Source organism: Phyllobates terribilis, unplaced genomic scaffold, assembly GCF_046119375.1.
Source record: "Phyllobates terribilis strain yellow unplaced genomic scaffold, ASM4611937v1 Scaffold_1__5_contigs__length_1240528914, whole genome shotgun sequence".
In the NCBI taxonomy this organism is placed as follows: Eukaryota; Metazoa; Chordata; class Amphibia; order Anura; family Dendrobatidae; genus Phyllobates; species Phyllobates terribilis.
This window is the reverse complement of record NW_027362761.1, coordinates 702,731,613-702,745,028: the sequence shown is the minus strand read 5'-3', so window position 1 is coordinate 702,745,028 and position 13,416 is coordinate 702,731,613. Positions and strand designations below refer to the sequence as shown.

General features: G+C 45.1%; 1 protein-coding gene across 6 annotated transcripts in view; it reads right to left on the bottom strand.

Moving 5' to 3' along the window:
* The window catches only part of TPM4 (tropomyosin 4), a 113,079-nt gene that overhangs the window by 18,681 nt on the left and 80,982 nt on the right, over positions 1-13,416 (bottom strand). For 2 of the 6 annotated variants that reach the window (XM_073685765.1, XM_073685775.1), the window contains exons 1-2: positions 13,039-13,411; positions 3,177-3,310 (exon numbers count right to left, since the gene is read on the bottom strand). In XM_073685765.1, the coding sequence (XP_073541866.1) occupies positions 3,177-3,310; positions 13,039-13,170 (266 nt within the window). In that variant the 5' untranslated portion in view covers positions 13,171-13,411. Of the gene's footprint in view, positions 1-3,176; positions 3,311-12,494; positions 12,594-12,711; positions 12,875-13,038; positions 13,412-13,416 lie in introns of those variants that run through there. The other 4 variants (XM_073685744.1, XM_073685754.1, XM_073685792.1 and 1 more) reach the window with 3 other exon arrangements.

Genomic DNA, 13,416 nt, shown 5'->3' with positions numbered 1-13,416 from the left:
CATGAATATAGATTCATGACACCATTGCCCCATTCACCAGCCTCTGCACAGCTATAGTCATACATGACGAAGGGTCATCACAGGCCAGCTGGTAGAGACCAGAAGGGGAGCAGATACAGGAGCACAGAGACTAAGGCTATGTGCGCACGTTCACTATTTGAAGCAGAAATTTCTGCATCTCCTTGGCAGGAAAAACGATGCAGAAAAAACGCGTGTTTTGAAGCGTTTTTTGTACATCAATGAATGCTTTTTGGAGCCAAATAAAGTTATTTGAAAAGGGGATTACCATCAGAAATGGGGTGAGTATATTGGTTAATTTAAGAATGTGTCTGTTGTATTTCAAATAAAGTGTTAACTCTGTCTGTATGTTCTTTACTTTAGTTTAATTAGGATTGGTTATGAAAAAGTCCGACTGACACCTTGTCATCACCAAACAAAAAAGAGCTAGGTGTCAGCTGATCCCATACACCCTAACTCATTAGCATTTCCATTCATGTAATTTCTGGGGCAGCTGTGAGCTGATATTTTTAGCCTAGGAAGGTGCCATTAAGCAAACATGGTCCCTGGCTATTATTAACAGCTCACAACTGTTTTGTTAGCCGCTACATCCCAGCGATCAGCACTCAGCAGCGCTTTGGACGCAGCATATTATTGCTGCGTCCAAAACGCGGTGTTTTAATGCCGCACTTTTGTTGTCTGTACATGCGAATCCACCGGATATAATGACACTTCAATCGGTCAAAATCTGCAGCGGAGACTAGCGTGTCCGCTACAGAAATTGACATGCTGCGGGTGAGTTTGGGTACATGGCCACGATCAGGAGCCGCTGCAGGTTTGACGCTGCGCGTTTATACAGCGTCAAACCTGCAGCGTCCAGATGTTACAGCATAGTGGATGGGATCTCTAGAAATCCCATGTTCACTATGCGTGCATCTGAGGCTGTAGATCACCCATGAACACTGACATGCAGTGCGTCTTTAAGGACCGCAGCATGTCAAATTCTCTAGCGGAGTCGCTAGTCTCCGTAACAGAAGTTTGACGACTAGAATGTGATAAATCCGCATGGTTCAGTGAACACCTGTGGACTTACCTGCGTTCAATAGAATGCAGCGTTTTGGACGCAGCTAAAATATGCATCCAAAGCGCTGCCAAGTCTGAATCATGGGCAGAGAGCCTAAAATTAAAGAAAAATGGCGTGGCCTCCCGCGTAATTTTTATAACCAGCAGATGGAAAGCCGACCGCTGGGGGCTGATATTTGTAGCCGGGGAAGGGGCCATTAGCCAACAATGTTCCCTTGCTATTAATAACAGCCCACAGCTGTTTGCTTAGCCTTCACTGGCTAGATTACAGGGGGACCCCAGAAAAAAAAAATTGATGTAGGGTTCCCCTATAAGATCTAACCAGAAAAGGCTCAACAGACAGCCGCATGCTGATAGTAATAGCCAGGGAAGGGGCCATGGATCCTGCCCCGCGGCTAATATTACCCCTCAGCAGTCCCAGAAATGGCGCATCATTAAGATGCGCCAAATTTGGCGCTTGGACTCCGCTTTTCCCACTGCTGTGTAGAGGTGGCGAGTGGGGTAATGAGGTTGGGGGTTCATGGCAGCCTTGTATTGACGGCTGACTTGAAGCCCAGGTTAGTAAAGGAGGGCGTCTGTAAGACGCCCCCATTACTAACCGCGTAGTAAAATTTTCACCGATTTTTCAATAAAAGACACGGCTAGAATAAAGTATTTTAATGAAATAAAAATACACACTGTTTTAATAATATTTTTATTATATGCTCAGTTCCCAAAGCCATCAATCTTGTGTAAAAAAATAAAAATAAAAAGAATAGAAAACAACCATATCCCTCACGACGTTGTCCTGATTGTCCCTCGACTATCCAGGTCACTTCTACAGCAGTGACACCAGCAATCACTGATGTCACTGCTGTAGAAGACATGAATATACACTGACAGGGGTGTAAAATCACTCCCGTCAGTGTATATTGCTGCTACAGGAGTGAGGTCACTTGGGTTCATAAGCTGATCAGCCTGTGACCTCCGCATCAATACTGGTGGGAACATTCTTAAGAATGTTCCCACACAGCACCGGTGCCATAAAGTGAAGTCAAGCAAGCTCTCAGCTGATCTTTAGCTGAGAGCTCATGTGACCTCAGGTCCTGGCAGAGCAGCGATGTACACAGCTAGGAGTGAGCGCGCTCCCGGCAGTGTACCGCCGGCCACCGGGCTGAATACATCGCAAGGACTGGGAGGACACCGGGGGGTGCCAGACAGGTGAGGATAGTGTTTTTTTTTTTTTTTGTTTTTTTTTTTACACAGTGTGCAGTCCCGGCTCAGCTGAGGACACTACTACTCCCCTCAGCCGCGCCTCACTCGCTGTTATCAGCGGTAGTCGGATGATGGGAGTAGTAGTCCCCCCAGCCAACCCGGGTATCACTTCTTTGTGTGTTTCTGCAGCGTTTTCCCAACCCTTTGACTTTAATTGAACCGCAGCAAATCCACAGGTAGAAATATATCTGCGGATTTGCTGCGGTTCAGTCAATGGGCGGGAAATGCTGCATAGAAAGGACATGCTGCATTTTAAAACGCAACGGCAATCCTGAGCGGAAATTTCCGCATCATGTGCACAGCACATCAGGATTGCCATTGTATTAGCTGGCAGACTGATTACCAAGCGTTTTTGATGCGTTACCGCATGGAAAAACCGCCGCGAAAACACATCAAAAACGCTACATGTGCACAACCTAAGAAAGGCAAGTCTATTGTTCACCACTTTTTCAAGGACTTAGCTGCAAGTAATTTGCTGGACAATTAAACAGCAATTGTGGAATTTAATTTCACCATTGAACTCAAAGCAAAAAAAGCAGTAATGAACCCAAAACCAACTGATCAGCTGCAGATTCAAAGTCTGCACCCTCAGATCAATTTACACATGGTTATTTCTCTGCACTGCTAAGATTTGTTCAAATGTCATTCATGCAAACATTAAAATGCTGTGATGATTTTCTGGACACAAATCTACAACCTGTCCACTCCATGTGAACACTGCCTGAGTAAAAGTGCTATATTCTCTAAATATTCTAATATCAGCAATGATGATGGTAGGAAGGATGCAATGTTCATATGAAATCCTATAGCCATAAACCAGGAGCACATTACTCCATAAATACCTTTCACTCTCATCAGCCGCCTTTTCTGCTTCTTCCAGTTTCAGTAACGCTGTAGCTAGACGCTCCTGAGCGCGATCCAACTCCTCTTCTACAAGCTGGATACGACGGTTTAATGCAGCAACCTCCCCTTCTGCCTGAAATAAAAAGGACATATGTATGGATATGGGACATCCTACATATATTACATATATGCCCTGCAAAACACTGAGTAATGGTTTCATATCCAGTGGCATGATGGAAAGAATTAGAGAAATAGAGTTGGTGTTAAGAGTATGGTTAAACTTTACAACACCTTATTGGAGCCTAAAAAAAATAAGAATGAATACTCACCGGCACCACTGCTCCACCATATTAATCACCGTGTCCCCATCAGTCTCCTGGCTTCCTCATCTAACAAGACGTTACTTGACTGCTGCAGTTGACCAGCAGCTGCTGACCGCTTGCACCCATCACATTGCATCCAACAGTGCTTATTCACGCTCAGTTAGAAAGTAATAGCTGAAGGCTGTCAAGCAACATCCCTGGACAGAAGAAGCCAGCAGACCACTATTTGACACAGTGCTGAGTATAGAGGTATGGCGCCAGTCCGATATTGGGACGGAGAGGGACAAAAAAAAAAAAATTGACTATTTAAGTGGAGTATAACGTATTTGAGTTACTCTTGCTGAGCGATCTTTAAATTCTGAAACACCCTTCAAGCATCTGAACCAGAATAAAGAACTTAGTCTCCTCCTAGCACTGTTCCTTGAATAATAAGAGTTAAAACATTTTATGTTTCCATTAAACTGATGGCAGAAGGATCAAGCACATATTTCTTCTCTGCATTTATATAGCAGACATATTGTAATCTAAAATGTCATCCAGAAAAATCGGAAAATGAGAGCAGCTTTTAATATGTGCTCCATCATTGCACAAGAGTAGGCTGCAGGAGCAAGATAAAAGTGAAAGTATTCATGGTGGAAACTCCACCTATCCCTTTATAGAATGAAGATTCTCCTTATACGGTAAAGGCTGGATGGGACGGCTGACCGACAGGAAACCGCCGGCAGGATGCTATCTGTGGGAATAGCTGGAAAATGCTGATCCCTGGAAAGATTGCCAATAACGTCACATTCTGCCGCACTTACACTTCCTCCTGCAGCCAAAACCCAGCTCTAACATACTAGCAAAAAGCACTAGTGACTTGTATGTTTGGGGATTTCAAGAGATATAAATATATAGTGTTAGAGAAAATGAGAGGCAACATGTCTAATAAAGAGAAATCTAGAGTGCTTCATATTGATATGCCAAGCACAATAAGCAGATGTATCTGTATTACTGTTCAGCATCATCACACAAAAGCGGGAAAAACAGACATTTGTTAAGGATTTCCAGAAGATAAATAAGGTACCAGTGGAAACTAATCACAGGGGAGTCCCAAAAATCAGCTCCACTAGAATATCGTTACAGGCATCTGGACATGAATGTTTTGGTAGCGTTAGGGCCCATTCACACACGTGCATTATGGCTCCATGTTACTTCCAGTTTTATTTAATATATATTTTATGCAAACACACAATCTTGCCAATACTTGTAAAGGGAACAGGACCGCAGCATTTGCCTGATTAATAAGTGATAGAGCTGCATTCGTCATGTAATGCCATGTTAAGGGAAAGTTGCCATCATAATTGTAAAAGCAGTGTTTTAATCTTGTGGTGCCTCATAGTAATTAGTATGACTAGTCTGAGTGGCATGTATATTGGGCTGAGAAGTCCATAGAGGCATGGCAGTAATGTCTATAGTACTCCTCCGTCTCCGGTCTGCTTCCCAAGTCACACAACTACACAGCGGCACCATGACCTGCTACTTATGGCACTGTGCAAAGTCAGACCACGCTGTCCCCTCTGCAATCTCACAGCAGACATGCAGCGCTGCGAAGCAGTGGCACACTTTAGGCTGTGTACCCACAATGCGTTTAAGCGTTTCCGCAGCGGCAATTCCGATGCAGATACGCTTAAAAAACGCTTGGTAGAAGGCCTGCCATGTTCCCCAATGATAATCCGCATGTGCTGTGCACATGCTGCGGAAATTTCCGCTGCGGATTATCATTGCAGGAAAAAAACGCAGCACTACCAATTATTTTGGGAAGTGCTGCGTTTTCGCCGCCATTGACTTGCACTGGAACGCATGGATTCCGCATCACAGCATCTGTACATGCGGAATCCATGCGTTTCAATGTGCGGATGGTACCCGGGTCTGGAGGACAGGAGACTCTCCTCCGGACCCGGGTACCACAGAACCTGTAAAAAAAAAAAAGAATAAAAAATAAATGTTGTTATACTTACCTTCTGACAGCCCCCGCTGCGCTCGTCCTCCCATGCCAGCAGATCGCGGTGGACTGAAGGACCTGCGCTGACGTCATAGTCATGTGACGGCAAGTCCTTCAGTGTACCGCGATCTGCTGGTAGCCAGGACGGAGCGAAGCAAGACACTGGGGGCCATCGAAGGCAAGTATAGGATTTTTTATTTTTTTATTTTTAACCATTCTTTGGGGTCAAACTATATAAATCGATGCCGGTTGCATGGATTTATATAGTGCGACCAAGTTGTCAAGCACTTTCCAAGTGATGCTAAAATCGCTTGACAACCGGCATGCGGAAATGCATGTGAAAAACGCTTCACATCCGCTTGTCCCTGGCATGCACAATCCGCATGCGTTTTTTCTGTCAGGGAGATGCAGAAACGCTCAGGAAAAATCCGGAGCATTTCTGCATCATGGGCACATAGCCTTACAGTGAACATCTGCCTACGGGCCACTACTTGCCAGCTCAGCACGTCTACTGCGAGATTGCAGAGGGAAGTGCCTGGTCAATAAGACTTTGGGTCACATCAGTGCAGTGGCACATAGGCAGAAGATCAATGTGCATGTCCGAAGTCACAGCAGCCACCATGCATTTGTAGGATTTAGGAAGCCGAGAGGGCACAACAGAGACTACAACCACGCCTTTGTGGGTAAGATATCGGCTGCCTGGGCTGCTCTGCACTAAGTGCACGCCTTATCAACTATTCTAAATTATTAGAGTCCATCTATCCACCTATATGATAGATAGATGACTGCATCCTCTACTGTCTAAGTGATCCAGGGCAGCAAAGGCAGGACTAGGAGATGAACAATGTGAGTAGGTTCTTCTACCAGCTCTTGTCAGAATCCACATAGGATAAACTCAAGGTAGAAGGGTCTACTGAATATTTTATGAGGATCCTTGCTTCAAGGGAACCTGTCACGTCCTAGCTACTATGTACACTGCCCCCATAGCGTTTAGTGATGCAATGTGCATCACTAATTAGCTTTTTTCATTAAAATTTCTGCAGCTATAATGATTTTATAACCTTTAATATACTTATATCCTACCTGCTCGTTCAGTCATAGGGGTGTGATTCTCATATTCAGTCATGGGCAGAAGCAGCATTCAGTCACTGCTGGCGTCGCCCATGTATTTGAATATTGCTCCCAGCAAGAGCTGATATTGTGGGGTGCAGGCGCATTTGTCCATGTCAGGCCACTGGTCCCGCGCAGTGAGGCTGTGTGATTACCAGCTTCACTGCGCACGCGTGGGGAACAGGGCGTCATAGCGCATTCGCAGTGAAGCTGGTAATCACGCAGCCACACTGCGCAGGCGCGGGACCAGTGGCCTGACATGGACAAATACGCCTGCGCCCCACAATATCAGCGCTTGCCGGGAGGAATATTCAAATACATGGGCGACGCCAGCAGTGAGCGAATGCTGCACCCGCCCATGACTGAATATGAGAATCACACCCCTATGACTGAATGAGCAGGTAGGATATAAGTATATTAAAGGTTATAAAATCATTATAGCTGCAGCAATTTTAATGAAAAAAGCTAATTAGTGATGCACAGTGGCTCACTAACAACGCTATGGGGGCAGTGAACATAATAGCTAGTACGTGACAGGTTCCCTTTAACAAACTGAATATTGTGGATGTAGGACACTGGTACTGTCTATTATTGCTGACTGTCATTTATACCGGTGTTTTCTTAGTATAGAATTAACATTATTGCTCAGCACACAGGAAAGATTAATAGTGGATTGCATTCTGCAGTGTGGTTGTCAAATAACACACATGCAATAAAAATGACATACTATGCCTTTTATACTGGTCTGGGACAATTTGTAGTGGCCAGCTGGTAGACATCTGGGTCACCAGATGTTGAAGGAATTTGTGAGGTGGAGAGAGCGGTATATACAAAAGGTGTAACAGGGACACCCAGCCTTGCAGGCTATACTCAATGCAGTAAGGAAAACTGGCTGCAGATGACTTACTATATAGTTACACTAGGAAAGGGTGTGTCTGCAGGATACTGTGTCCTTAGGCTTCAAAAAACTCTGCTGATCACCTTCAGACACTCAAAAGCCTGAAGAAATTTGGTTCCAGAATAGTAGATAAACAAAAAGTTAGGTTACCAAAAATTAGAAGTAACAAATTCAAGCATTTTACAGAATATTTCCATAAACACTTTTCTACATGGGTGTACGAATATGTGCAAGTTGTGTGTAAGGGCTCTCTCAGACTGGCGTATAGCCAGTTACACACTCAGACAAGTGATGGCACTCGCTCCAATGTTATACTATGGAGCAGTGCCAACCAGCTGTTATTTTCTCATGCAGAGTCTGCATGAGGAGGGATGGGTAACATGCTGCATGCTGTCATCCAAGTACAGTGCGCTTACTGTGGACGCCGGCAATGGAGGAGATCGAGAAATTACCTTCTCCTCCGCACCCATGCTGCGATTCTCGCATGCGAGAGGATAGGAGCACAGAGCACTGACACTCGGCTCATGCTCTCAGCAGATGTCATTAACATATCACATCGGATACTATATGCCTTATTCCCACAAACTCAGTAGGAGACTATTAAGCCATTAAGGATGTTCTCCAAACAAACAAAACTTATGCTGGAATATTAGGATAGGCCATCATCAGATCAGTTTCAGCTGACTGCACTCCATTGACAGGCACTACTAAAACATGATGGGGACGCACTCGGTACAAATAAGTGACTGATGCGCCCTAATATCACCCTTTGCATAAAGTGACATTTTCCGCTGCAAACAGTGTGTGTGAATGGTCTTGGGGTCAGAATGATTAGGGTGACAGTAAACTTTTATAGTAATAAATTTGGTTTTGTCCCATAGACCAGTAATGTTTATCTTTTCCCATCATTACAGTTGTGTGAAGGCTTGTTTCGTATGGTGAGCCAAAGATTTCATGGATGCCTTTCTGGTGTACATACTACATTGTAACAGCTTTTATTGGCTTTTTTAATGAAAATGCCAGAATTTTTCAATGTACACGATATTTTATATTTTGGTATATTGGATGTTCACAAAATGTGGCAATACCACACATGCTTTTGGGAAGTAATTCAAATGTTTAAGAACTTTAACCTCCTTAGAGAGGAACATGTGATCGCTTGTTCTACCTACTGAAAAAGGCTGGGCCCCGAGGAGGACTATGATGACAGCCACAGCAGCCTTTACAGGCCTTCCAGATGCCAAGACAAGCCAAGGGAACCCGCTATCACATTGCTTGGGGTGGAGAGGTGAGAAGGGAGGTTGCAATGGGACATCATTTAAATTCTGCTGCTGGAGATTTAAATGCAGCAATCGGCGCAAGCTCTGGTTGTTTCTCTTACAGGAAGATGCTGGCTGGTCACCAGACATGAGCCCCATGAACTACCTTCTACATGCCAGAATCCCCAGCACATCTTCTGGTTTAAAGTCTGGAAACACACATCATTGCACACATGATAGGCCTACAAATCAGAAGAGGGCTCCCATCCAGGGAGGGTCACAAACTCCAGCGGTCACAAACTTGTGAAGCGACCACCGGACCAGGGTCCTTCGAATGGATTTGCTTGTCTGCAAAAGTCTGAGACAGATGCATTAAGGGTTTGGATGTCCGTTATTTCTCCCGAGTACACAGTGAACCGAACCAACAGGAATATTCAGTGTTGAGAGGGGAGGGAGTACCTGTCAAGGGTCTATTAGGAGCTGCCAATTAACATGAGACAACTGGCCAATCCTGACAAGATTGTCAGTTAGGACCTCATTTTAGCTAATGAGTATATACCACTTACAGGGGTTGTCCAGTCTTAAGCTACTTTTTTCCCCCAATTTTAATGCGCTTAGAATTTTTTTCCCCCACTTCTCAGTACATCACATGATAAAATTAATGGTGCAACTTGTCTCGCAAAAAAAAAAAAACAAGCCCTCATAAGGCCACATTGACAGAACAATAAAGTTATTGCTCCTGGAATAAGAGAAGGAGAGGAAAAAAAAAAAAAACAGAAAATAACCATGGTGTGAAGGCCCACTAAAAAAAAAAAAAAACAAAACTGGACAACCCCCATTAAAAGATTTTGAAGACTCCATCCACTTGTTTTAGGCTGTAAATTGAATCAGTTTTGCAGTGTGAATTCAGCACCTCTACAACATCTTTGAATTAGCACCGGATTGATCAACTTTGGTCTACATATTCCAAAGTTATAAGGCTACGCTCATAAGGGCACTTGTTAGTGTGAAGCAAGCAATAGAGCCCTGTCCTAAAATGGCATTCATTGAGTAAATGAATCACTGTCTGGCTGAGGTCACATGCCCTAAATTCTCACCTGGCACAGGACGTTGAATCATATCTGTTGGGAAATAAGCGAGAGCTCACTAATGATTGCAACACTTCTGAATGAGCTCATGTGGTGATTTATGGAAAGGAATGCACTCCTAAACCAGGTACAGCCTCCTGCGATCTGCATGGACAACAGGGTCAATGTTGGAACATGCCACGTCAGTGTCATATCTTGTGCATTAATTGTTAGGATGCATTAATAGGAGTCGTTTTTCACTGAACAGTGAAGTCATACATGCACTTTCACCGGGACTTTATGATGTGGCTTTTGGCCACACTTATTTTTTTGGTGAAGCAAATGTGTTCCATCTGTTAGTACAGACAAAACTTCATTGCGAAACCATGGCTATTCACATGCAGTTTTGACAGTGTGGTAAAGAGACTTTAAATACTCCCTTAAAGGGGTTGTCTACAAAATTATTCTGTCTAACCATTCCAGGTTCTCATCTGCACTTCTGCTGCTGGAGGAACATGTGGCTAGACCTGTCCATCAGCCTCCTCCGATAGGAAAACAGCTTTCCCATGTGCAGTGTTTTTGTAGGTATAAAAGTCAGTTATTGGAACCGATGGTGGACTTCTAGATATGGCTGCAAGCTGCAGATATTAATGTGCACTAGTGGCATCCAGGATGTCAAAGTATTACTGAGGCTTCTCACTGTGTAGAGGGATATTCTCTTGGAAGGCACTAGTTGCATCAGTACTGGAGGATCTGTTGCAGATTGAGTAAAAAAAGGCAGAAAAGACGCTCAGGATGATGCGCTATTTTGTGCAGTGAAAGAACAAACACTGCAGAATAGCAGCACCACTTCTGCCCTCATTATGCAAATGAGCGACCCAGATTTTTTTTTCCCACATGGGGACTTTCTTCATTAATGCAAGTCTATGGGGAAAGTCCACATCCAAACACGCCGCAGCCCTGAAAGACGCGCCACGATCCTCAAAGACGCGCCGCATGTCAGTTTCTGTGAGTGATCCGCAGGTGCACAGACACATAGTGGACATGGGATTTCTAGAAACACCATCCACTATGCTGTAACATCTGACCGCTGCGGGTTTGACTCTGAATAAACCTACAGCAGTTCCCTATCGTGGGCACATACCCTTAGGCCTTAAGTAGACTGATTCAAACAGCATGTCTGTTCTACCATCAGTGATTTTCACCCCAATTTGCAAGTCTTCGACCATTACAATGTTAAATCTACATGCCATCAGTGCTTTTCACAGACAGTTTAATCTGTAATTTTGATCCATGACTCAGATCAAAAATGGACGTGTCCGTAATTTTTTTTTTATTGCAAGCTTACGATCTGCAAAACAACAAAGACTTGTAAATAGCACCATAGGCAATAACGGGTAGAAGTTCTATCTGCGAAAGAACATGTAATATACAGGAAAAACGGGCGCCTGAATGAGAAAGCAAAGCTTTCCTGCATGGTGGCACTCCAGCAGTAATTTGGCAGTTGCCATCTCTGACAGCTATGCCAGTCCAGACTACACATTTGTGCATGTTAACGGCTACTCACCATAACTGCCAGGGAGCGACTATGTGCAGGAAAAAAGCCCTTCATTCAGAGGATTGCTAAGGTTTGCTTAGAAAGTAACGGCAAATTAAAGAGCCATCGAGGTATTGTTGGTTTACTGCATTGTGCTTTGCCACATTACGACATGTGGTATTGCTATGGTCTGTGGTAACAGGATGGCCAGGTTCAGACAGCCATACTTCAAAAGGTGTCCTACATAGAACATGCCACTAGAAGCACTTTCGCAGTGTACCAGAAGTAGATCGCGCCTACACAATGTGTGTATGCGGCAGCACCTGGCAGAATAATGGCACATCCCATTCTGTGAGCAGTTTGTCAACCTGGTGCCAACATATCATGCATCTTTGGTACAACATCTTGGGGTGGGGTGTTATATCAAATCTAGTAGAAACTCAGATTTCCCAATCCAAAACTACACACATTAAATTAGATTTTGGAAACAATAAGGCTGGTGTACTTACTTTGAAAATCCATGCCAGAAAGGCACACTCATTTTAAACTATAGCCATAAAATTATTATCAGAGTATTAGGCAGTCATGCTACCAGATTTAAAGAAGTACACCAGTCTCATCAGGTCTACGATATCTACTTAATATGTGCAGTTTGTATTATAAAATCTGGCGACAGATCTGGCTTAAAGTCTATTATGGACGCCATCATAACATCTTTGCAATTTTAACATGAATATTGCTGAAGCTATTAATGATCTATCCCCTGAAAAGGTCATCAATGTCAGATTGGTGGAGGTGCGACACCCCCACGACCAGCAGATCCTGTGCTGCTCCGTCAACCGTACAGTGACCACAGAAGGTCCACGCCCACTCATCCAGATAATGCACATCTGCCCCTACCATGAGCACATTCCTCTGCGGGGAACAGCTGATTGGTGGGGTGCCAGGTGTCATACCCCCACCAACCTGACTGATGGACAATAGCGTATCAACACAAAGGACCGGGCAACCCCGCTACAAGTCTACATAAACAGTGACCTGCTTGTCTGATTATAAAAAGCCTTTGATAAGGGCACTGCCCACTTTGGATAAGTCTAGTACATGAGCAAGCCCTGGCACAGGGGAGAGAAGCCACCTACATTGCCCGCTTTCAGAGGAATGGTCCACCCATGTAATAACTGGATCCACATAGCCAGCTGATTGTACAGAATGAGGAAAAACATGGCTACTTAGTAACAAAGTGTCACCTGTCCAGGTGCAATACCAGAAACAACCAGCGGGCAGGGAGGTGCTGTCTCTGGCAATAGTCAGCTGCCTTCCCCTAACCCTGTACAAGCTGATAAGGGGGCTCCTCACCTGCACATACAGCCAGGCAGGAGAGGAGCAGTGCACTCGCTTTACGGCTCATCTTATGCAGGCGCCCGGACGTTTCCAAGGAAACCAGGTAGTGTACCCAGGAGGGTGGGAACAGTCACCATGAACGTGACAAACCGTCCACACAATCCCCATTATTAGTGTAAGTGGGCGCCTTCCAGCAGTGATGGCACGGACAGAGAAGTGCAGTGTGGAGAAGGGAGAGAATGGCCGCCAGGAGGAGCAGCGGAGGAGGAGTGGGAGCAGTCAGTGAGAGCAGAGAGGAGACAGGAAGCACAGGCCGTATAGCTTGGAGTAGCGGCGCCTCACTTTCTCACGCATCTCCCGCTCAGTGTCCAGTTCCCTCTGCAGCCCCTGCGCTTGGTCTTCAGCATCGTCGGCCTGCTGCTGGAGAGCCTGGATCTTCCTCTTCACCGCCTCCAGGGAGTTGAGTCCAGCCATTGTGTCAGGGAGTGGGACTGTGTGTGCTCCGGGTAGCTCCTTCCCTGCCGTTGGTGGAGTGCAGGCTGCTGTAGTGACTGTTGCACGGAAAGTGCAGGTTACAGGCTACACTTCATAGACACCACGCGAGCCACTATCCGGCACAGCGGCAGCCTGAGTGACTGTGGCTGAGGAGAGTGCAGTCAATGAGTGGCAGCCGGGAATTCTTGGGTGAGGTCATAGCCCGGTGGGCGTGGCTACCTCTGG